This window comes from Thalassophryne amazonica, chromosome 17 (assembly GCF_902500255.1).
Source record: "Thalassophryne amazonica chromosome 17, fThaAma1.1, whole genome shotgun sequence".
In the NCBI taxonomy this organism is placed as follows: domain Eukaryota; kingdom Metazoa; phylum Chordata; class Actinopteri; order Batrachoidiformes; family Batrachoididae; genus Thalassophryne; species Thalassophryne amazonica.
The window spans coordinates 6,035,998-6,062,098 of NC_047119.1; the positions used below are offsets into that span (position 1 = coordinate 6,035,998).

The following is a 26,101-nucleotide window of genomic DNA, read 5'->3' on the forward strand; positions in this document are numbered from 1 at the left end:
GGAGTGAGTATATGAGAAATTGTTTAACAGCTGGGCATGTTCCAACTTGTCCTTAAGGCTTCCAACAGAGGTGTTTTTTCTGTGGCGGAGCGTCGCGGCGGCTGCGAGCCGACGCTGCAATCTGTCCGCACGTCTTTCATTAAAAAATCTCCTTTAACAGTGGAATATCCAGATAAAATGCTGAAACCGACATCTTCTGAAACTTCTCTGTTCTCTCATGACGTCCTGGATCAATAGATCAGCTCGAAACAGACTGACAACGGCGCCTGGGAGCGCTGCGCAACGTCCTGCTCCATGGGAAGTCCTTAAAGCGACAGTATCACCTCAAAATCTCTCATCAGCCGTTAAACTTTTTACCGAAAACCAGCTGAATTTTTCGAACCGTGTCCACTTCGATGTGCCTCACAGGTTTAGAAAAAATTTTGATCAAACAAAGCGCCAGTCTCTCAGCAACGTCTCAGACAAAGGAATTCTGAAGAGGGGCTGGACGACTCCTCCCACAAGGAGTGCTCACAGGCGAATGACGTCACCGACAGGCGTGGAAAAACTCACGCATGCGCACGAGGGTTCAAGCATGTCTGACGTAAAAACATATGAATGAAATCCATATAGTTTTAGAAAAAAATAAAAAGGACCGTTACTTTATTGACAGACCTCGTATATTGTTACTGCCAGTGTTTATGCTACAGCATTGCTACAAATAGCTCAATTTACACACACATTTACTTTATTATTATTATTATTTTTTTTTTTTAACCTCTGATGGAGGTTTTTTGTGGTGATGGTCAAGTGGTTAAAGCAGGGAGCTTGTGACCAGAGGACTCTGTTCAAATCCCCATTATACTGGAAAATTATTAAGGGCTCTTGAGGAAAACCTGTGCATGCAGTTGAGTTCACTGGCTGACAGCAGCTGACAGTTACTCTGTTAAAGTATACATCAAGTTGAACATGTTATAATATAAACATAAATAGATGTAGGCTTACCATCTGAACCAACAGCTTTTACTTTTTTAAAGAATATAATCTGGATCTTGTGGATCCCAGAGCTTTGTGAGTTTTTTTTGAGGAGTGCTTGGAAAAGTGCAGACCGGAATATTATCTTATTGAAAGTGCATGGCAGTCAAATGACCCCCCCCCCCCCCCCAGAATGAACTGAAATGGTTAAAAACATTCATGCATGTGATGACTTCACCAAAAACTACAGTAAAAGGTGTTAATGTGGCCGCTATGATGTTGAAATGAAATAGATGCCACCCAAATCTGTGGAGAGGTGCAAATACTTGCAGGCAGTGTGCAAGCGGTAAACATGTTAACACAGCCACCACACACCTGCAGTTCATCTGGTGTGGAACATGCCTTTTACATACATTTTATGACTTTCATTTAATTTTTGTTTACATTATACAGTATACAGTCATGTGATTCGTGTCATAATGGCAGCCCTTTCCAGCAAGGTAGCAAAAACTGACAGACGCCAGACATAGTTACTGAAACATGAGGTATATTTGACTACTGACGGGCTATGTTATAGAAAATGTTGACTGTTAAGTACATTTAGCACATGTGGTTATCAGTTACGTTAACGGAGTCTCAGTCATGAAGCCTTTCGTTTTTGTCTCCACCCTTAAAGAAACTCTGGGTGGCAGCATTTTTATTGATTTGCGACAGCTGTGAGGGAGATGTTGCCTTAACATCAGGCGCTGTCAGGCTGAGAACTCCTGTGACATCATCACCGGAGCAGGGCGATGTTTGAGGAAACGGCACAATTTCGTTTCGTCACAGATATATGATTTAAAACAAAAACATCTTGTATGATTAGTGCCCTCTCTTGGTCACAATCACAGGGCACGCGTGTCATCGGTTTGTTGGGTCCAGTGCAGCGAAGGCAGGCAGACCGATCTTTAGTGGGGGACCGTTTGGTGTGCGGCACCGGCCTGTGTCGACTGGGGGGCGGGTCTAATGTGATTGCCGCCATCCACAGTTAGCACGACTACATATGCTAGCTTTAATACGGCCTGCAGCACGTTACATCCGTAAGTCCAGTAATTCCCGGAAAATCCTTTGTCGCTGTAATAACTGTGTTCTTTACTTTTGCATTTTACTGTGTGACAACCAGTTGTACTGTATATTTTAGCCTACAGAAATGCCTCATGTAGCCAGAACGGGCAAAGTCTTACACCGAGAGTGGAGCTATCACAGCAGTAATAACGGCGCTCATTTCCATTTTAGCGTGTTTACCTATCAAATGAATACTGAGGGAGCTCAGTTTGAATCTTGAGCTGAGACGTTTACGCAGAATTGCAGTATTAAAGTGAGAGCGTGAGATATGATGGAGAGGAACTTTTTCTTTATTTTTTTACCTTTTTAGCAGGACCAGATTTTTGGAGCCGCTGGACAGAGGTTAGCCGTTTACGTCCGATGTTGGTGTTTGCGGTTCTGTGTATGAAATGTTTACTGTTGACTTTTTCTATCTGCATCATTTTCCAGACGTCACAGCAACCATGTGTTTATGTGTCTGCACAGAGCTAAATATACAAATGATGAATGTTTGAGTTCAACGAATATTTCGCTTCGCCTCGTTGAATGGTATGTTCCTGCTTTCACCAAATTGAATATAAGACTTTGCGTAGCTCCTCAGTCCAGCCAAAACTCATGTCAGCTTTTCATCTGAACAGCTCTTCATTCATCCAGATGGCTTACAGTGGAGTGGATTTGTTTTGTGTATGCGCAGAGTGCAATGGTACCAAATGTATGGAACCAAATTGCACTCTAAATGCAAAACAACACAAATGGGACAAATAATCCATGTCATGTAACATACGAAGCACCAATCAAATGACAAGGATCCATTCAGCCGTTATATAAAAATTCTTACTTGAATCTAGGCTTGAGATGCGCAGCACAGCGGTCAGGTAGTGTTTTGACAACCAAATTCACACATGTTCAAACTTTAATTTTGTTTGTTTAAACCATTCGTGAGGGGGAAAAGCCAAACTTTAACAAGCTTTCTCAGTGCCACAGTAGATTGATTGATTGGCAGTTGGTTGGGGATGAATGATGCTTCATCGCCCTCTGCTGGTGGGACAAGATTCCTCCTTCCACACAACTTGTGGAAGAGGTTTGTATTTTGAATTGAAATAAATTTTAGCCTGACAGCTGCTTTCCTTCCTTTGCCTTGTTTTCAAAGATATTTCTTCTGTGACTGTGTGTGTAACCGGCTGGTGTCATTTTAAGTTTGTGGTGTCTGGTTTGGTTTTTTTTTTTTGTTTTTTGGTTGGTTGGTTGGTTGGTTTTTTGGCCTGTTATTTAAAGGTCCAGCACTGAGTGAAGGAATGTAGTTTGTTTAAAACTGCTGTCCCGACTGTGCAATCATCTTTTGGATCCTGTGACCTCTGCAATGTTTGTGTGTAATTTTACTCACTCGCTGCTGTTTTTACTTTGTGTTCATGTTTGTCTGCTTGTTTTTTCCCAGAATTCAAGTCATCACTTTTGGATATTTTTTAATTTTTTTATGACACACTACACATGACCTTAGTTTGACCCTTCGTGTGGACCTTATGCATGTGAAAGGTTTGAAGACAAACCCATCACAACGTAAGTGCAATAATTAAGAAGTCATAAGAATGATAGTGTAATGAAATATAAATCATGAAAAATGTATCTGCATGCCTAAATGTATTGAAATATTTATTGAAAGTTTTTAAGAATCAATTCCGTACAAATGTAAATGATCTTTATATGTTTTTTGTTGCATTTTTTTGGACTGTTTCCTATCATGATTTTCCTTTGTATATTTCAAAACAAAATAAATCTAAGTAAAATGTGCTGTTCTGCCGTTGCTTGTTGGCCGATGTAATTTTTTGTGTGTGTGTGTGTCAGACTAAATAGACTATTTGAGGGGTATCCAACCTCCACTTTGCTACTTACACGGCATTTAATCTGACGTGAAAATAAGGCGCACGGCACATCAGGATTGTATAGCCTTTTAATTACTCTCGGATGTGTTGTGGACGTACGTGTAGTCTAGCATTCCCTTTAAAGGCTCTATAAATTACATTTTAAACAAATATGGCATCGTATACCAACTATTTTCTGAGTAAAGACGTGGCGTCCTGCACAGAGAATGAAGCAGCACTCCCTCTGTATGTCATAATAAGAGCTTGTATGTCCCTTGTTTTTTTAAAGCTGCGTTTGCACTCGAGCCTGTGAGTCCTATACTGTGAAACTGCTGCTCCTCCCCACATCCTTAAAGATACAGTAGTAACCGCCCACGTAACAGTTTTCATGAAAGATCCCTGATGACTTCCTGGTATGTGTTGCAAAATGCTGTTAAACTCCAGTAGGACGTCATTCGTTTAACGACTCCTCTTAATCAGATTATTGCTTACTCTCGTTCTGACCTTATTTGGGTTAAGATAATCAAGGAAATCCAGTTTACATGGCAATGGCTTCTTCAGATTAATATCAGAATACTGCTGTACACAGAAATCACTAGTGATGCAGTTGCACGCCGACCCCTGCAGACACGAGCCACACGCTCAGAACATGGTACATGATTCCAGCGCTGCTCCTCAGGTGTTTTGTGGACATTCTTACTTGCATTTGAAGCCATTCCAGAGTGGGTTTGGTTTTATACTAACCATCTGGTTGAAAATTCCATTTACAGACTGACAGGTTTTCTGCATCACGAGGTTTGCAGAGTCCTCACAGCACGAAGCCAACACACCGACTTTAGATGTGTGAAACAGTTTGCCTGGACTGACTTAACCTCATCAAACTTGTGGCTTTCAATCATGTTTTTGCTGCTGCAGTGTTTTTTTTGTCGTCATAACACCGACTGAAAGGTCAGCTGCTGTCTTTACTACAAGCACCTGAAGCTGGAGGATCATTACACTGTGTACACACACACACACACACACACACACACACACACACACACACAGTGACTGAGCCGATGGTTCATAGTTATTACCTCTACCTGTGAAGTTGCATCCGGCCATAAAACTTGTGCCAAAAACCAATGCCGATCTGGCTGTATCCACTGCAGCGACCCCTAAAAACAAGAGGAGCTGAAGGGACAATGATCTTCACCAATTAAGTTTGACGGAGGTTATGTGATCACCTGCGTTTGTTGGATAGTTAACGGTCTCACAGGCACAGTTCTGCATCTATCTTCACAAAATTTGGACAGACAGTTCAGATAATCCTAGAATAGAGTGAGTTCATTTTTCAAGGTCATAGTGCAAGTGTCAAGGTCGAGGTCACAAGGTGAAAATCACAATCAGCCATAACTTAGGAACTACTCGCCATAGAAACTCAATTTAGCTCATATTGTTACTCTTAGGGAGATGGTTTCTAATTGACCTTGGCCTTCAACTTTGACCTTCAAAAGTTCAGCCAAGGTCAGAGTTAACCTGAAAAATTTATATTTTATTTAAATCTGATGCATGGAAGTGGGTCCTAGAACACAATAAGTTCACTTTAAGGTCACAGTTCAAATTTCAAGGTCAAGGTCACAAAACATGAAAAATGCAAAAATCAATTGAGATCCAACTTGAATTTCACCATTATGGGGCATCATTTTGGTCAATGTTTAGTTGGAAATTTCAAGTGGAACCACTTGAAGGACATCATTGGCTTCATGCCAGAACTCCTTCAGAAATATCTGATCCGACTTGAATTTGATCCTTTTGAAGTTACAGTTCGGTCATCGTTCATTTCATAGTGCAACATCAAAAGTAACTGCAGTACTGTGCTGGTGGAGGTACATGCACTCTCTGAGCACAGATCTAGTTTAAAAGTTGAGTATGCAGTCAGTTATTGTAGATCAGGGAGTGAACACTTTTTGTCAGTCTGGTATGATGGCGTTAAATTAACAGGTTTTTGTTTGGCACAAATGGATCAAAGTCCATCTGGATGACGGCTCTGAAGTGCAAAAGTGTTCCAATGTAAGAAAGAAAAACCTCATGTTTTTCCATTTATCTTTTACTACAAACTCAGAATTACAATTTTTTAATCATGTGGTATAATCAACATTTAAAATTCTTATTCAAATGTTATTCCCATTCAAGCTATAGTATTATGTTTCATCATTTTCAAAGCAATAGTCACCACAAAAAAATAATTCAAGTCTCCCAAATGTACCATAACCAACTACAAGCCCTTAAATAGTGTTCTTCAGATATACGTAGAATTCTCTGTAACAGTGATTTTTTTTTTTTTGGCAAATAGTAAATCCCACGAAAAGTACCGCAGTCAGCTACCATTGATGCATCTCTGTACCAAAGGCAACATGAGCAAAATTCAAATCTGTACAGGAAAACATTTGGCAAAAGAAAAAAAAAAAAATACAAATTCAACCTGCTCTATTTACCATTTTCTGTGAAATCAGCTCAAAAATATTGCCAGTTTCTCCAAAACAAAACTACCTTCACACTCAAATACCAGAGGAAAATAAAAAGAATTACAGTGAAAGATGGAAATCAAGAAAACAGCTTTGTTTCAGTCGATGTGCTTGATAATATCTTCAACAATTAAGCAATAAACAGTAAATAAACATAAAAAAAATAAATAAATAAAACGAGAGTGCCAAGTGCCATGTGGGTTACCGGCTCAATTAAAGCCCAAGGCAAAATGCCCACTTTCTGCATAAAAATGTACTCCATTTCCAAACAAACAAATCTACGCAAATAATTTTGGGACAGGAACAATGTCAATGACCAATACTGTGCCCTTGTTAAATTAACAGAAAAGTTAAACAGTCTTTGAGAAAATTGGGCCCAAATACCCAAACTAGTTGCTTTCATAAAAATGGCTGCCATTTACAAACGAACAAATCTATGACTAATTTTTTGATGTGAAATACAGTAGTGTTCAGAATAATAGTAGTGCTATGTGACTAAAAAGATTAATCCAGGTTTTGAGTATATTTCTTATTGTTACATGGGAAACAAGGTACCAGTAGATTCAGTAGATTCTCACAAATCCAACAAGACCAAGCATTCATGATATGCACACTCTTAAGGCTATGAAATTGGGCTATTAGTAAAAAAAACAAAGCAAAAAAAAAACAAAACAGAAAAGGGGGTGTTCACAATAATAGTAGTGTGGCATTCAGTCAGTGAGTTCGTCAGTTTTGTGCAGCAAACAGGTGTGAATCAGGTGTCCCCTATTTAAGGATGAAGCCAGCACCTGTTGAACATGCTTTTCTCTTTGAAAGCCTGAGGAAAATGGAACGTTCAAGACATTGTTCAGAAGAACAGCGTAGTTTGATTAAAAAGTTGACTGGAGAGGGGAAAACCTATACGCAGGTGCAAAAAATTATAGGCTGATCATCTATAATGATCTCAATGCTTTAAAATGGACAAAAAAAAAAAAAAACAGACGCGTGGAAGAAAACCATAATGGATAGAAGAATAACCAGAATGGCAAAGGCTCACCCATTGATCAGCTCCAGGATGATCAAAGACAGTCTGGAGTTACCTGTAAGTGCTGTGACAGTTAGAAGACGCCTGTGTGAAGCTAATTTATTTGCAAGAATCCCCCGTAAAATCCCTCTGTTAAATAAAAGACGTGCAGAAGAGGTTACAATTTGCCAAAGAACACATCAACTGGCCTAAAGAGAAATGGAGGAATATTTTGTGGACTGATGAGAGTAAAATTGTTCTTTTTGGGTCCAAGGGCCGCAGACAGTTTGTGAGACGACCCCCAAACTCTGAATTCAAGCCACAGTTTACAGTGAAGACAGTGAAGCATGGTGGTGCAAGCATCATGATATGGGCATGTTTCTCCTACTATGGTGTTGGGCCTATATATCGCATACCAGGTATCATGGATCAGTTTGGATATGTCAAAATACTTGAAGAGGTCATGTTGCCTTATTCTGAAGAGGACATGCCCTTGAAATGGGTGTTTCAACAAGACAATGACCCCAAGCACGCTAGTAAACCAGCAAAATCTTGGTTCCAAACCAACAAAATTAATGCCTCGCAGATGTGAAGAAATCATGAAAAACTGTGGTTATACAACTAAATACTAGTTTAGTGATTCACAGGATTGCTAAAAAAGCAGTTTGAACATAATAGTTTTGAGTTTGTAGCGTCAACAGCAGATGCTACTATTATTGTGAACACCCCCTTTTCTACATTTTTTTTTACTAATAGCCCAATTTCATAGTCTTAAGAGTGTGCATATCATGAATGCTTGGTGTTGTTGGATTTGTGAGAATCTACTGAATCTACCGGTACCTTGTTTCCCATGTAACAATAAGAAATATACTCAAAACCTGGATTAATCTTTTTTAGTCACATAGCACTATTATTCTGAACACTACTGTATGTCAATGACCCATATTACACCCTTGACAACTTTGAAAAAAGTTTGACAGTTTTTGAGAAAATTGCCTTTAAGCGCTCAAAATAGCTATTTTTGGCATAAAAATGGCCACCATTTCCAAATGAACCAATCTACTAATATGACTTTTGGACGGGAACAATGTTAAGGACCCATACTACACCCTTGCCAAAATAGAAAACAAAAACAAACAAACAAAAAAACAGATATCGCAATAAACTGACGACAACAGATGCCGTGCCGCAACATAGGATTAGCGGCCTACCGGCCAGTTACCCATCACAGAGGGTTTAGTCATTTCCACCTCAAGTCGCAACAGAAAGAGGGCGGGAAAGAAAAGCAAATGAGATTCACCCAGACGCACAACTCCATTTTTACAAGTGCACAAAGTGTATAAAGATAGACGCCGCCGTCATGGTGTCATCTGTATCAGAGGAAATTACCTGAAGGCGAGACTGAAAAGAGATTGTCCTCAGATACTGCGTTTCTGTATTGCTCGTATGTTGTAGGACAAATATATGAAGACGTCCTCCCGGCCGTCATCTGGAAGCGGAGTCACAGTCACGGGAGAACGCTGTCAGCAGGAAGGTTTCATCATCACATTCGACTCAGTCGACCTCCAGAGTTCAAATATCAAAATTAAGAAACCTCAGAGTGTAGGAAAAGCTGCAAAGCATCAAAATGAGACTCTGGAAATTTGGCTGATCTGGCTGATCATGATACACACACACACACTGCAAAGAGACAAAGAAGTCCAGTGCAACAAAAGAAACCTCAGAACTGAATAACATCCTTGTTGAAAGAGAGAAAAAAAATTACAAAAAAAATCCTCTCCAAAGGAATGAAAGTCAGAGGAAAAAACAAACTGGAGAGCAAAGAGTGCGTCAGCTGGGTGCAGAGGAGTGAGCGAAGGCCGAGCACAGGCTGCTGTAAACGTGAGCTGCACCAGAGCCAAACGTTGGTGTAAACATACTTTTTTGGAACTTAAACCGATGACGATGTGAGTGCTGGCATGCAGTGAGTGGCGGCAGCGGCGGTGCGCGTCGCCGGCCGCACCGCAGAGGCGCGGCGGTGGCTGTGGCAGTGATGGGTTTCCCGTCTTCTCCTCTAGTTGGCCTCGATGAGTTTGGAAAGCGTGTCTCGCAGCTCGGTCAGCTCGAAGATCTTGCCGTCCAGCAGCTCCAGCATTGAGCGCAGACTCTTCCTGAAGGCTTCTCTCTCCTGCTGGCTGCTCTCCAGACGCTGCTCCAGCTCACTCAGCTGGGCCTCCAGCGTCTGGTTCCGTGACTCCGTCTCCTGAGAAAAACGACACGTTTAAACCCACTGTGGAACATCGTTCTCCGAGTGCACGCAGTATGAGTGCCACAAAGGGAAATGGTTACGTGCACATCGGACAGCAGTAAGTACAAAACTGCAATTAATAGGGGGCGGGGTGCAACTAAAATAGAAAACCTTTTTCCACAATGTAATTTTTCCCCCAAACAAAGAGAAAGCAACATTCAGAATACTAAACTATTTACTAAATAAATCACTGCTCTCCAGTTAACTGCTGCAAGAACACGTCTGCACAGCGCAAAGATAACAGCCAGATCTTATGGATCTGTTGTGTTGTGACGTCAAACATGTCTGAGGGGTAAATATGTCCAATCTCAGGTCCGGGTTTGTTTGTTTGTGTGAAGGTGGGTCCGAGCTACACACGCGCGAGCAAAGCAGACAGATGGAGGTGCTCAGATCGTTTCCTTTAAAAGGTCATAAATGACTCTGGATTCAGGACCAAAAGTAAACACCGCTGCTGTATGAAAAGGATTTAGGACATCAACGAGGCGCGGGATGACCTCCTGGATAACCTCGTTTATGAGCGGCTGGAACACTGCGTGCAGTCAACCGATCTTTTGCAGGCAGGGAACTTGTTCTGTTGGATGGGGAGGCATGTTGGGGAAAGGTTGGGTTCCATCTGGTTTGAACAAGCTTTAGTGAAGCACCTCAAAGACTGACGTGTCATGGAAACAATCACTAACTCACAAATACAGTCTGTCTGTCTGGGACTCTGACCTGCACCTCACTGCTGTCTGTTCAACTATCCTGCCATTATACACAATGATTTAAATACAGTTGTTTAGTTGCAACATTTCTGTCACTCTAACAAAATTGTGTCATATCGGGTTTTGTTGTTACTCAAAGCCAAAATATGGCCATCGGGTACTGTGAAGACTTTGCATCTGTCTGTGCTCAGCATAAGTCCAGTCCTACAGTAGTGTTCAGAATAATAGTAGTGCTATGTGACTAAAAAGATTAATCCAGGTTTTGAGTATATTTCTTATTGTTACATGGGAAACAAGGTACCAGTAGATTCAGTAGATTCTCACAAATCCAACAAGACCAAGCATTCATGATATGCACACTCTTAAGGCTATGAAATTGGGCTATTAGTAAAAAAAAAGTAGAAAAGGGGGTGTTCACAATAATAGTAGTGTGGCATTCAGTCAGTGAGTTTGTCAATTTTGTGGAACAAACAGGTGTGAATCAGGTGTCCCCTATTTAAGGATGAAGCCAGCACCTGTTGAACATGCTTTTCTCTTTGAAAGCCTGAGGAAAATGGGACGTTCAAGACATTGTTCAGAAGAACAGCATAGTTTGATTAAAAAGTTGATTGGAGAGCGGAAAACTTATACGCAGGTGCAAAAAATTATAGGCTGTTCATCTACAATGATCTCCAATGCTTTAAAATGGACAAAAAAAAAAAAACACGCGTGGAAGAAAACAGAAAACAACCATCAAAATGGATAGAAGAATAACCAGAATGGCAAAGGCTCACCCACTGATCAGCTCCAGGATGATCAATGACAGTCTGGAGTTACCTGTAAGTGCTGTGACAATTAGAAGACGCCTGTGTGAAGCTAATTTATTTGCAAGAATCCCCCGCAAAGTCCCTCTGTTAAATAAAAGACATGTGCAGAAGAGGTTACAATTTGCCAAAGAACACATCAACTGGCCTAAAGAGAAATGGAGGAATATTTTGTGGACTGATGAGAGTAAAATTGCTCTTTTTGGGTCCAAGGGCCACAGACAGTTTGTGAGATGACCCCCAAACTCTGAATTCAAGCCACAGTTCACAGTGAAGACAGTGAAGCATGGTGATGCAAGTATCATGATATGGGCATGTTTCTCCTACTATGGTGTTGGGCCTATATATCGCATACCAGGTATCATGGATCAGTTTGGATATGTCAAAATACTTGAAGAGGTCATGTTGCCTCATACTGAAGAGGACATGCCCTTGAAATGGGTGTTTCAACAAGACAATTACCCCAATCACACTAGTAAACCAGCAACATCTTGGTTCCAAACCAACAAAATTAATGCCTCGCAGATGTGAAGAAATCATGAAAAACTGTGGTTATACAACTAAATACTAGTTTAGTGATTCACAGGATTGGTAAAAAAGCAGTTTGAACATAACAGTTTTGAGTTTGTAGCATCAACAGCAGATGCTACTATTATTCTGAACACTACTGTACTTGTGTGTAGCGCTCTGAGGTGACCCATCATTGGTTGCTGGACAAATAACTGAATGATGAATTACAGCATAGTTATATAACATAAAAATAATAAAAACACACCGCTCTTTATTGATTCATTTGCAGTGTGCTTGTAAACGGCTGTGACGGGCCAAAACAAAGGGAGTGGGCGCCAAATCTGCTGAAAATCCTCACGGCTGTGTAAGTTTATTCACTTGTCGCTTTGATCCAAACATGACTATAATTCATTCACATCTTTAATGGTTTTCCCTCAGTATATTAAGAAGCCCAGTGAGACCCGTGAAGTGTTTTCTCACAGTAAACAAACAAACAAATGACAGTTTTGCATTTTCAAGCGCTCTGCGCATTTGACTCCGCGTGACTGTGCGTCACCACGGAACCACAAATATCTGCAGCTTCCTGCTGCCTTCACCAGAAAATGACTTCAGAGTGACAAACACACACCACAGTGGCAGTCAGCGGCCGCTGTGGTGTGTGTGTGTGCACAGCACCCGTTACCTGCGAGGACACTACACCACGGGACACAAAGTTCTTCAGACAACAAGCGGAAATGACGACAAATAAATTGGAGCGCGGCTGGAACCAGTTGGCAACAACGGGAACAATTTTAAAGCCAGCTGCTGTTTCTGCATTTTAACAGATGAAACACAATAAAGCAGAAGTGCAAATCCACGCAGAGTGAGGGACGCCTCACCTGGAGCTTCTGTGTGAGCGAGTCTTTCTGAGTTTGGAACTCAGCACCACTCTCCACTTCTGCTTTCAGCGCCTCTAACTCCTGCACAGGCACAGAGAGTGAATATTAGGACAAAATCAGACGAATGAATGAATGAAGTCACAGGACGTCCTCGCGCTCACATCGTACCTCCTCTTTGGCTTTCAGCGCCGCCTCCAGCTCCTCGATTGTTTGGTTCAGTTCCATCTTTTGGGATTTGATCACTGTCGCCTGCCCACTCACGCACTCCAGCTCCGTCACCTGAAAGCAAAAAATCCAGACGTGTAATATTCTTTATCCTCTGGATGACATCAGCGCCTGTGCGACACGGGAGCGCGCTGTTTGTTTTTGTGCGTTTGTACCCGTTTGTGCAGCCTCTCGGCCTCTTCCTGATAGGCTGCCAGCTGCTGCTTCCACTGTTTGACGTTGGCCGTGGACTCCAGCAGAGCCGCCGTTAGCTTGGCGTTGTTTCCCTTCAGTGCTTCCAGCTCCGCCTCCCAGTGCTTATTGATGCTGGATGAACTGGAAATTAGTGAGACAAACAAACAAACAAAATAATTACAAACCTGATGTGATGAGATTAATTCAGGTCCTCAAACAAATGCATGAAAAAAAGAGCTTAAAGGTCTTTTCTTTGCACTGAACTGCAGTTAAAGTGTTCCATTTGATGATTTTTGTTTCGCATCTGTGAAGTTTTCACACAGAACAATAAAAAAGCAGAGCAAATGTTTTAGCAGTAACTACATTTACGAGCTCTTGCAGCAGCATCTGATCCTGCCAGACTGTAAATACTTTGATGGTGAACACACCAAAGCAAAACCAATTACAAAACCTCCAGCTGCAGCTGAACACACAAATTATTTAACGGGGGGATGTGATGCGGCGTGCCAATCATCAGTTGGACAGTTCCACTCCCGTCAAAAAATACTACAACCCCTGGCAAAAATTATGGAATCACTGGCCTCGGAGGATGTTCATTCAGTTGTTTAATTTTGTAGAAAAAAAGCAGATCACAGACATGACACAAAACTAAAGTCATTTCAAATGGCAACTGTCTGGCTTTAAGAAACACTATAAGAAATCAGGAAAAAAAAAAATTGTGGCAGTTAGTAACGGTTACTTTTTTAGACCAAGCAGAGGAAAAAAATATGGAATCACTCAATTCTGAGGAAAAAATTATGGAATCACCCTGTAAATTTTCATCCTCAAAACTAACACCTGCATCAAATCAGATCTGCTCGACATTGACCCTATGCCATGACATTGACCCTACGTGTCTTCTTGCAAGGAATGTTTTCGCAGTTTTTGCTCTATGGCAAGATGCATTATCATCTTGAAAAATGATTTCATCATCCCCAAACATCCTTTCAATTGTCCAAAATATCAACGTAAACTTGTGCATTTATTGATGATGTAATGACAGCCATCTCCCCAGTGCCTTTACCTGACATGCAGCCCCATTATCATCAATGACTGTGGAAATTTACATGTTCTCTTCAGGCAGTCATCTTTATAAATCTCATTGGAACGGCACCAAACAGAAGTTCCAGCATCATCACCTTGCCCAATGCAGATTCGAGATTCATCACTGAATATGACTTTCATCCAGTCATCCACAGTCCACGATTGCTTTTCCTTAGCCCATTGTAACCTTGTTTTTTTTCTGTTTAGGTGTTAATGATGGCTTTCATTTAGCTTTTCTGTATGTAAATCCCATTTCCATTAGGCGGTTTCTTACAGTTCGGTCACAGACGTTGACTCCAGTTTCCTCCCATTCGTTCCTCATTTGTTTTGTTGTGCATTTTCGATTTTTGAGACATATTGCTTTAAGTTTTCTGTCTTGACGCTTTGATGTCTTCCTTGGTCTACCAGTATGTTTGCCTTTAACAACCTTCTCATGTTGTTTGTATTTGGTCCAGAGTTTAGACACAGCTGACTGTGAACAACCAACATCTTTTGCAGCATTGCGTGATGATTTACTCTCTTTTAAGAGTTTGATAATCCTCTCCTTTGTTTCAATTGACATATCTCGTGTTGGAGCCATGATTCATGTCAGTCCACTTGGTGCAACAGCTCTCCAAGGTGTGATCACTCCTTTTTAGATGCAGACTAACAAGCAGATCTGATATGATGCAGGTGTTAGTTTTGGGGATGAAAATTTACAGGGTGATTCCATAATTTTTTCCTCAGAATTGAGTGATTCCATATTTTTTTTTCCCTCTGCTTGGTCTAAAAAAGTAACCATTACTGACTGCCACAATCTTTTTTCTTGATTTCTTATAGTGTTTCTTAAAGCCAGAAAGTTGCCATTTGAAATGACTTTAGTTTTGTGTCATGTCTGTGATCTGCTTTTTTTCTACAAAATTAAACAACTGAATGAACATCCTCCGAGGCCGGTGATTCCATCATTTTTGCCAGGGGTTGTAGTAGGAACTCAATCCTGTTTGAAACCGGTTTACCACTCAAGTTTAAACGAACAGAGCTGCTCAAATGAAGTAATGGAATTATACCAGAACAACGGTCATAATAGTAAACTACTTAAAAAAAGAATTCTCCCATAACAAAAATGTACAATTACAACAACAACAACTGGATAAGAATTAAAAATAATAAAGCAACTTAAGCTGTTGCTTTAGATAAAAACATCTGCTACAACTTTTTAAAGAGAAACTGACATTTTCTTGACGTAATGGCAAAGGTAATTACAAAATGGTTTTCTGAAGACAGGATGTCAAACTCATATTCAATCTCCATGTGACATATTCATGCATTCTTTAAGTCTGGAAGATTCCAAATAAAAGAAAAGCAAGAACTGCCAACAATGTCTGAGCAGAACTAAACTTAAGTCAGAAAGGGTATCTGGGCGACAGCTGAGCCAAATTAATAATGCGATCCATCCCAGACCTGCTGTTTTGACCCCCAAGCGAAACAAGAAAGTACAAAAGAAGTTTTAATGCAACTGTCTGAGGTTTCATAAACAGAACGCAGCACAAATATTCAACACTTTGGCCCAGTTTCATGAAGCAGTCTAATCTTCTAGTAAGGGCACAACCGATCCCATCCAGTATCAGTATCGGCTTCCGATACAGACGTAATTTAAATATCGGAAAATACTGATACAACCCGTGATGTTTTCCGATACCAGAGAGGAGCCACTGTGAAACCTCTCAACTGCTGCTGTTTGCTCTTCGCTTTGCTGCCGAGCATGAGGAGGGAAGGTTTCTAAAGCCGAGCTGTTTGAGCACTCTTCCGCAGTGTTCTAAGTCAGGGGTAGTGGCAAATTTCTGCCCGGCTCTTGGGTTCAACTGGTCTGTTTGTCGAGCACAGATTTTCTAAAAAATTAACTGAATTGTTGCTGAAAATGTGTGTTGAAAAAGTTAGCCGCTTCAAGCATCCCAAGGCTGTGAAACGCTATGAAAAGCCAGCTCAAAGCACAGCTGAGGAGGACAGCCGAACAGAGATTCTGTCCACTGAAAAGGAAAAATCTCTATCAAAATGTGGCACGTGAGCATCGCTGATGATACATTTAGAAATTTACGGTTTATTTTACAGTTGAAAGGCTTTGTGTTTCCAAAAAGTTCAAAGTTTGGTGAGCAGGAAACAGCAAGCAGGACATGTGCTGAGTGCTTTGAGCGTCGCCATGTGCACATGTGTGATTTTTACATCACCAGGACTCAGGAGGCGGCATAATTAAGTGTGTGTGTTTACAATGGCAAGTGATGAGGATAAACATCTGCTTTTGTTTTTCATGACTATCCAACAAAAGATGTCAAAGATGTTGAATTTATTTAAATAAAGGATGCTGGTAATGTGAGTGTTTGACATGCACCTTCTGCCTTGCTGTACTGTGCATCAATCATGTTCTCAGCATAGAGAGAGAGAAAAAAAGCAGGATGCTTCCTCACAACTTGTCTTGTTTTTGGTGGCCAAAAAAAAAAGAAGATACTTTTTAAAAATGAGTCCCAGAATGGGAAAATCTGAAAACACTGTATTTGTGTCTCAAAGTCCTGCCTCTGTAACCTCAGCCACTCATAATGAATGACATGATGATGATGCTGTTGTTGTAAACAGTGTAATTGAACATACATTTCTTGTCTCGGTAGATCATTAATGGGATTTATTTTCGTTGCAAGCAGAATGCTGAAAAGACTATGGATGACTGTGGTGAATGCTGATTATGAATAAATGTAACACTGTAACACTAATAATTCAGGAGAATAATAAGAACCTTTATTTAAGCAGGTAGAAATCCATTGAGATCAAAACCTTTTACAAGGATGACCTGGCCAAGAAAGGCAGCAGCACGTGTCATCATAGACACGTTCACATCATCAGGAGAACGTTGGTAATAAATAAAATACAATCATCTTAGTCATAATAACATTGCACACGATGTAGTCTCAAACAGATTAAGATTTAGAAACACAGGCATTGTGCAAAAGATGCTCCCCCCACCCATTTAAATCAAGGATTCTGCTGTGGAGATTGTGCAATTCCTTGGGGGGGGGGGGGGGGGGGGGTGTCACGTCAGCAACAACCTGACCTGGACTCTGCACATATTCTCTCTGGTTAAAAAGGCCAACCAGCGCCTGCAGTTTCTCCGCAGGTTAAAGAGTGCCCATCTGTCGTCACCTTCTACAGAGGAACAATACAGAGTGTACAAACCAGTAGTATCTCTCTGTGGCATGAAAGTAGCAGCCTTGCAGACAGGAAGGCACTGGGGAGGGTCATGAGGGCAGCAGAGAAGATTATTAGGGCCAGGCTGCCAACCATTGGTGAAATGGCAGAATAGCAGCTTGTCCAGGGCAAGAAGGATAATCAGGGACACTTCACATCCCTTCAACAATCTGTTTCTCTCCTACCCTCAGGTAGATGGTACCGTAGCCTGAGTTGCAAAACATGGAGATTCAGGGACAGCTTTTACCCAACCGCCGTAAGATAGTTAAATACAAATCAATAGAAAGAACTGTGCAATATAGAATGTAGGATATAGAAGACACTGTAGCAACTTTGTCCTTGTAGCATCTTCATATGTGCAATATCCCGTATCTTTTATTTATTTATTGTATGTTGTATATTAACAGTTACAGAGACAGTTAGCGATAGCTTTTTATTTTTAAACCTATTTATAACTATCACACACCTTGGACTAGTATTCTATACTTTATACAGCGTTTTTATCTATTTGAGCAGTGCATCAATATTCCGTTCTGTGACAGCACCTGTATTGTTTCTTACTGAATGACAATGAAAGAGTCTAGTTCTAATAAAATAACTGCAGAAAGGACTTTCAGCTTTTAAAATAAGTTCTTTTTCTTCAACTCAGGCTGAGTCATGCACCTGGAGCACTGCTGTTTATTCACAGGCAATTTCTACGATAAGAAATTAAAGTATTCCCAAATGACATCTACCAAAACAAGGGATTCTTCTGTGGATAACAGTTTTCCACGGGCTGTGATGAATTTGGCTGAAAGGGCGAAACAGAACAAATTTAAAGGGTATTTATTCAGCTTGCTGCTTTGAAACATTGTAGCCCTCTGCTGCTACACTGATTAGCTCCTGACACTGGTTATGCACACACTCCAGTCTTCTCCATTTTTTATGAATGCATTACAGCGCCATATACAGGCCTGACATATGTATTACAGCATTTTCAAGTAGATTCATGTGCACAGAGATATTTCAGGAAACAAACAATTGCAATATATATATTGCTAAGGGCAAAAGAAAAAAAAATGCAATGTCAATTTTTTTTTTACAATACCTTGCAGCCCTAACACGACTAATGACAAAAAATAACATGCATCCATGTTCAAAACTGTTGCACCTCACTGATGTGCATTTCAGCTCATTGTCTTTACAAAATAAAATAAGTTGGTTGCAAAATAAAGCAAAGCTTGTGATGTAATAAAAATAAATAACTATCCCACACCAATATTCTGCTCAGACACAGGCAGCATTGAAAAATGAATAAAAGTAAACAGTTATCAATAAATACAAAATCTCACCAGACAGCATCACAGCTTCACCTGAGGGACTGTTGGAATCCAGCAGCCACTGTGCGCTCTGACAGGTCGGCACCAATCCTTTACACGCCATAGGTCCTTTGACTTGCATTTGCTTTTTCAAATGCACTGTGCACGAGGTGCACAACGGTTTAAATGGAAGTACAGGCACCACTGTGACTGGGTGAATTTATGTTCGGACTATAACACATCCATTCCTAATGAACATGGTAAATCCAAATGCTTTGCACCTGCATATTACACTGCTGCTTCCCACCGCTTAAATAGCTTAATATGACCTGGGCTTTAAGGAAACAAATGAATCGTGGGGATTTGGTGACAGAACGCTGTGCCTGCATTCATCTATGTATGTAAGCTGTTGTTTTTTTTGTATTTTTTTTTTTCTACTAGACAACCAGACCAGTTAAATAAAAAAATTTCATTTGACCCATCTGACCCAAAGCCTGAAGTCTCCTCAGCACGTCAGACCGGTGTTAAATTCTAACACCGGTCCATGAACACCCACTGCAGCAGCAAATAAAGCAGCAGACGCACACGCTGCACCATTATCTGACGATCACAAACAAAATCACCTTGACCCCCAATTAAATTTAAATCTTCCAAAATGTTTTGTAAAACCAACTTGCTGTAACACAAGAACGCTACTGAACCCTTCGGGACATAACCAAAAAAATTTAATACACGGTTCCAAGTTTCTGCAGTGACCCCGACACCGTTTGGCTTTTATGTTGAGTGAACCGGATGAAGTAACGCACAAACCGTCTCCACTTGGTTAGTTTATAATTAACAGGACATGTGCTGAGTGCTTTGGTTTAATGCTGTAACGCTGTTCAGGGGGTCTGGAGACCAGATCAATAATGAATGAGAGAATCGACATAAGCAGCACGTGCTGTAGCGCTCCGTGCTGCACTGTGCCAGTTTCATTTTAAATCAGCATTCCAGAGACTCGCTTTGTGACAACCAACGCTTGCTCAGTAATCCTGACTGTGATCATCATAAGATCGAGATGTGTTAACTACTAAACATGTTGGCCTTGGGACAGACACTTCAGGATTAAGTGACATCCATTTACCTGTACGAGAAGGGCAGCGCGTTCTGCAACGGCTCTGCTCTGGCTTCAATGTGCTGAGGCACGTCCGGGGTGACTCTCTCATCATCTGTACCGTTGATACTCTCCGGGGTCAAAGGTGACTGCAGATCACCTGGGGCAGACTCCTGGTTTTCACACATCCATGACAAAAAAAAAAAAAAAAAAAAAAAAACTATTTTCAAAAATGTCCATTATGTTTTGTCACACTTTGTTAGACAGTTGAGTTTGTAAGTATTTGGACAGTGACAATTTTATAATTTTGCCTCCGTGCACCATCACAATGGAGTTAAAATCAAAGGGTCAAGATGTGAAGATGTTCAACTTTAATTCCAGGGTATTACCAGAAATATCACATGAACCATTAAGGAATTAAAGTCATTTTAATCGGCATCGAATCCATTTTCACAGACCATAAATAATTGGACAAAAGATTACTGATAAAATGTGTCAGGGGACAGATACATAAACATTTCAGAGACACCGAATGCGTCTTGGACTTCTTTTACATCATTCATGAAGAAATATAAAAAGAATGTGGTACTGTATGGTAAATATGTCTGAAGTAAACTGTTTTCAAAAATTGACTGTGCAAAGAAGACCAATGATGGAAGCCACCAAGACACACACCCATAATGATGAAGGCGTTACAGGCTTTTGAGGATGTAATTAGAGAAACTGAAGTTTGTCTGTTACATCAAAGTTCGCAGCTTCATGGTGTATAGTGGCACAGGGGAGGACTTTCATACTTGGACTTAAGTCTCCCATGTGCCTTCTGGTAAAATGTTACCAAAATTTCAGATATTGTTTTTGGGAAAATCCTTCCCTGTTTTACTCCACTGTGATTCTGTGACAGATGACGCTGAAGCCCAAGTTTCTCCAATCACAGCCACATACACCTGTAACTTTCAAAGTTGCTAGAATTGTTTATATTCCAGATAGTTTAATAACATCTATCATAGTGTTTGTATTTCTTCACAGTTCAAGGAAATGAAGCAGAACAAATAAATCCTGTATAGGCCCGGAGGCTCATTAGAATGGGTGTGTACCCCTGGATTCCATAGCGTGAAGTGGATGAAAGACTACGCCTCCCAATGGACAAGACACCAGTCCAGTACAGGTTACTTCCTGTTTACAGCTGAGTGGACTGAGACAATGTTTTGTCCAAGGACACAGACAGGTAGCGTGACTGGGAATCAAACCCATGTCTACATATTAGCAAGCCACCTCTTAATCCCACTGAGCTACTCGCTATATTTAATTTAATTAGCTTATAATGCGCCAAATCACAGCAAAAGCCAGCTCAAGGAGCCTTACATAAAACAAGTCAAAATAAAATTTAATAAATAATTAAAAATGAATAAAAAAGATTCAAATACATAAATTCAATTCAATTTTATTTATATAGCGCCAAATCACAACAAACAGTTGCCCCAAGGCGCTTTATATTGTAAGGCAAGGCCATACAATAATTACGTAAAACCCCAACGGTCAAAACGACCCCCTGTGAGCAAGCACTTGGCTACAGTGGGAAGGAAAAACTCCCTTTTAACAGGAAGAAACCTCCAGCAGAACCAGGCTCAGGGAGGGGCAGTCTTCTGCTGGGACTGGTTGGGGTTGAGGGAGAGAACCAGGAAAAAGACATGCTGTGGAGGGGAGCAGAGATCGATCACTAATGATTAAATGCAGAGTGGTGCATACAGAGCAAAAAGAGAAAGAAACACTCAGTGCATCATGGGAACCCCCCAGCACTCTAAGTCTATAGCAGCATAACTAAGGGATGGTTCAGGGTCACCTGATCCAGCCCTAACTATAAGCCTTAGCAAAAAGGAAAGTTTTAAGCCTAATCTTAAAAGTAGAGAGGGTGTCTGTCTCCCTGATCTGAATTGGGAGCTGGTTCCACAGGAGAGGAGCCTGAAAGCTGAAGGCTCTGCCTCCCATTCTACTCTTACAAACCCTAGGAACTACAAGTAAGCCTGCAGTCTGAGAGCGAAGCGCTCTATTGGGGTGATATGGTACTACGAGGTCCCTAAGATAAGATGGGACCTGATTATTCAAAACCTTAAAAGTAAGAAGAAGAATTTTAAATTCTATTCTAGAATTAACAGGAAGCCAATGAAGAGAGACCAATATGGGTGAGATATGCTCTCTCCTTCTAGTCCCCGTTAGTACTCTGGCTGCAGCATTTTGAATTAACTGAAGGCTTTTCAGGGAACTTGTAGGACAACTTGATGATAATGAATTACAATAGTCCAGCCTAGAGGAAATAAATGCATGAATTAGTTTTTCAGCATCACTCTGAGACAAGACCTTTCTAATTTTAGAGATATTGCGTAAATGCAAAAAAGCAGTCCTACATATTTGTTTAATATGCGCTTTGAATGACATATCCTGATCAAAAATGACTCCAAGATTTCTCACAGTATTACTAGAGGTCAGGGTAATGCCATCCAGAGTAAGGATCTGGTTAGACACCATGTTTCTAAGATTTGTGGGGACAAGTACAATAACTTCAGTTTTATCTGAGTTTAAAAGCAGGAAATTAGAGGTCATCCATGTCTTTATGTCTGTAAGACAATCCTGCAGTTTAGCTAATTGGTGTGTGTCCTCTGGCTTCATGGATAGATAAAGCTGGGTATCATCTGCGTAACAATGAAAATTTAAGCAATGCCGTCTAATAATACTGCCTAAGGGAAGCACGTATAAAGTGAATAAAATTGGTCCCAGCACAGAACCTTGTGGAACTCCATAATTAACCTTAGTCTGTGAAGAAGATTCCCCATTTACATGAACAAATTGTAATCTATTAGATAAATATGATTCAAACCACCGCAGTGCAGTGCCTTTAATACCTATGGCATGCTCTAATCTCTGTAATAAAATTTTATGATCAACAGTATCAAAAGCAGCACTGAGGTCTAACAGAACAAGCACAGAGATGAGTCCACTGTCTGAGGCCATAAGAAGATCATTTGTAACCTTCACTAATGCTGTTTCTGTACTATGATGAATTCTAAAACCTGACTGAAACTCTTCAAATAGACTATTCCTCTGCAGATGATCAGTTAGCTGTTTTACAACTACCCTTTCAAGAATTTCTGAGAGAAAAGGAAGGTTGGAGATTGGTCTATAATTAGCTAAGATAGCTGGGTCAAGTGATGGCTTTTTAAGTAATGGTTTAATTACTGCCACCTTAAAAGCCTGTGGTACATAGCCAACTAATAAAGATAGATTGATCATATTTAAGATCGAAGCATTAAATAATGGTAGGGCTTCCTTGAGCAGCCTGGTAGGAATGGGGTCTAATAGACATGTTGATGGTTTGGATGAAGTAACTAATGAAAATAACTCAGACAGAACAATCTGAGAAAAGAGTCTAACGATACGTCTTTGGGATGGTTATGAGTAATTTTTTCTCTAATAGTTAAAATTTTGTTAGCAAAGAAAGTCATGAAGTCATTACTAGTTAAAGGAATACTCAGCTCAGTAGAGCTCTGACTCTTTGTCAGCCTGGCTACAGTGCTGAAAAGAAACCTGGGGTTGTTCTTATTTTCTTCAATTAGTGATGAGTAGTAAGATGTCCTAGCTTTACGGAGGGCTTTTTATAGAGCAACAGACTCTTTTTCCAGGCTAAGTGAAGATCTTCTAAATTAGTGAGACGCCATTTCCTCTCCAACTTACGGGTTATCTGCTTTAAGCTGCGAGTTTGTGAGTTATACCACGGAGTCAGGCACTTCTGATTTAAGGCTCTCTTTTTCAGAGGAGCTACAGCATCCAAAGTTGTCTTCAATGAGGATGTAAAACTATTGACGAGATACTCTATCTCACTTACAGAGTTTAGGTAGCTACTCTGCACTGTGTTGGTATATGGCATTAGAGAACATAAAGAAGGAATCATATCCTTAAACCTAGTTACAGCGCTTTCTGAAAGACTTCTAGTGTAATGAAACTTATTCCCCACTGCTGGGTAGTCCATCAGAGTAAATGTAAATGTTATTAGGAAATGATCAGACAGAAGGGAGTTTTCAGGGAATACTGTTAAGTCTTCAATTTCCATACCATAAGTCAGAACAAGATCTATGATATGATTAAAGTGGTGGGTGGACTCATTTACATTTTGAGCAAAGCCAATTGAGTCTAATAATAGATTAAATGCAGTGTTGAGGCTGTCATTCTCAGCATCTGTGTGGATGTTAAAATCGCCCACTATAATTATCTTATCTGAGCTAAGCACTAAGTCAGACAAAAGGTCTGAAAATTCACAGAGAAACTCACAGTAACGACCAGGTGGACGATAGATAATAACAAATAAAACTGGTTTTTAGGACTTCCAATTTGGATGGACAAGACTAAGGGTCAAGCTTTCAAATGAATTAAAGCTCCGTCTGGGTTTTTGATTAATTAATAAGCTGGAATGGAAGATTGCTGCTAATCCTCCGCCTCGGCCCGTGCTACGAGCATTCTGGCAGTTAGTGTGACTCGGGGGTGTTGACTCATTTAAACTAACATATTCATCCTGCTGTAACCAGGGTTCTGTAAGGCAGAATAAATCAATATGTTGACCCATTATTATATCATTTACTAACAGGGACTTAGAAGAGAGAGACCTAATGTTTAATAGACCACATTTAACTGTTTTAGTCTGTGGTGCAGTTGAAGGTGCTATATTATTTTTTCTTTTTGAATTTTTATGCTTAAATAGATTTTTGCTGGTTATTGGTGGTCTGGGAGCAGGCATCGTCTCTACGGGGATGGGGTAATGAGGGGATGGCAGGGGGAGAGAAGCTGCAGAGAGGTGTGTAAGACTACAACTCTGCTTCCTGGTCCCAACCCTGGATAGTCACGGTTTGGAGGATTTAAGAAAATTGGCCAGATTTCTAGAAATGAGAGCTGCTCCATCCAAAGTGGGATGGATGCCGTCTCTCCTAACAAGACCAGGTTTTCCCCAGCTTTGCCAATTATCTATGAAGCCCACCTCATTTTTTGGACACCACTCAGACAGCCAGCAATTCAAGGAGAACATGCGGCTAAACATGTCACTCCCGGTCCGATTGGGGAGGGGCCCAGAGAAAACTACAGAGTCCGACATTGTTTTTGCAAAGTTACACACCGATTCAATGTTAATTTTAGTGACCTCTGATTGGCGTAACCGGGTGTCATTACTGCCGACGTGAATTACAATCTTACCAAATTTATGCTTAGCCTTAGCCAGCAGTTTCAAATTTCCTTCAATGTCGCCTGCTCTGGCCCCCGGAAGACAATTGACTATGGTTGCTGGTGTCGCCAACTTCACATTTCTCAAAACAGAGTCGCCAATAACCAGAGTTTGATCCTCGCCGGGTGTGTCGCCGAGTGGGGAAAAACAGTTAGAGATGTGAACGGGTTGGCGGTGTACACGGGGCTTCTGTTTAGGACTATGCTTCCTCCTCACAGTCACCCAGTCGGCCTGTTTTCCCGGCTGCTCGGGATCTGCCAGAGGGAAACTAACGGCGGCTAAGCTACCTTGGTCCGCACCGACTACAGGGGCCTGGCTAGCTGTAGAATTTTCCACGGTGCGGAGCCGAGTCTCCAATTCACCCAGCCTGGCCTCCAAAGCTACGAATAAGCTACACTTATTACAAGTACCATTACTGCTAAAGGAGGCCGAGGAATAACTAAACATTTCACACCCAGAGCAGAAAAGTGCGGGAGAGACAGGAGAAGCCGCCATGCTAAACCGGCTAAGAGCTAGTAGCTGCGCTAAGCTAGCGGATTCCTAAAAACACGCAAAGTGAATAATGTGTAAATAATTTAGAGGTGATTCAGCAGAGGGAGTGCTTTAGTTAAGGCACGTGAAGATTACACTGTGAAACAAATCGTTATCTAGGTAACTAGATCAATCTAACTGCGCAGATTTAACAGATACAGCAAAACACCGCTGTGCTCCGGAACAGGAAGTGATACAATACCGCAGTAAGAGCCAACCACCAGTAGAGGCAAGCAATAAAAACAGAAGTAAAAGAATAAAACAAATAAAAATAAAAACTATTCATAAGAAAGAGAATAAAAATAAGTTTTGAGTCTTGACTTAAAAATGTCCACGGACTCCAATTGCCTCACGGTCGCAGGAAGACTGTTCCACAGGGTGGGTGCACAATATGAAAAGGCTCTTTGACCTGCTGACTTCTTCTTCACCCTGGGAACACAGAGAAGTCCCGCATCCTGCGACCGCAAAGCCTGGGCCGGCACGTAGAATTCCACCAGATCAGCCAGATGAGATGGCGCAAGTCCATGAACAACCTTATAAGTCAATAACAAAACCTTAAAATCTGCTCTCAGAGACAGGGAGCCAGTGCAAAGATGCCAAAATGGGTGTGATATGTTCAGACGTTCTGCTACGTGTCAG

General features: G+C 40.9%; 1 protein-coding gene and 1 long non-coding RNA gene across 2 annotated transcripts in view; both read right to left on the reverse strand.

Annotated features, from left to right (window-relative positions):
- Positions 1-229: 229 nt before the first annotated feature.
- LOC117529897 lies at positions 230-2,751 on the reverse strand. Its single transcript, XR_004566135.1, has 3 exons — positions 1,281-2,751; positions 493-494; positions 230-242 (listed from the first exon to the last, which is right to left on the reverse strand). It is a non-coding gene; the product is annotated as an uncharacterized LOC117529897 (long non-coding RNA).
- A 5,614-nt stretch (positions 2,752-8,365) lies between these two features.
- LOC117529741 (homer protein homolog 1-like) overlaps positions 8,366-26,101 on the reverse strand; it is a 50,625-nt gene continuing 32,889 nt past the window's right edge. Inside the window, exons 5-9 of the mRNA XM_034192595.1 lie at positions 19,702-19,844; positions 12,966-13,125; positions 12,754-12,864; positions 12,586-12,666; positions 8,366-9,648 (exon numbers count right to left, since the gene is read on the reverse strand). Of these exons, the coding sequence (XP_034048486.1) occupies positions 9,460-9,648; positions 12,586-12,666; positions 12,754-12,864; positions 12,966-13,125; positions 19,702-19,844 (684 nt within the window). The 3' untranslated portion in view covers positions 8,366-9,459. The remainder of the gene's footprint in view (positions 9,649-12,585; positions 12,667-12,753; positions 12,865-12,965; positions 13,126-19,701; positions 19,845-26,101) is intronic.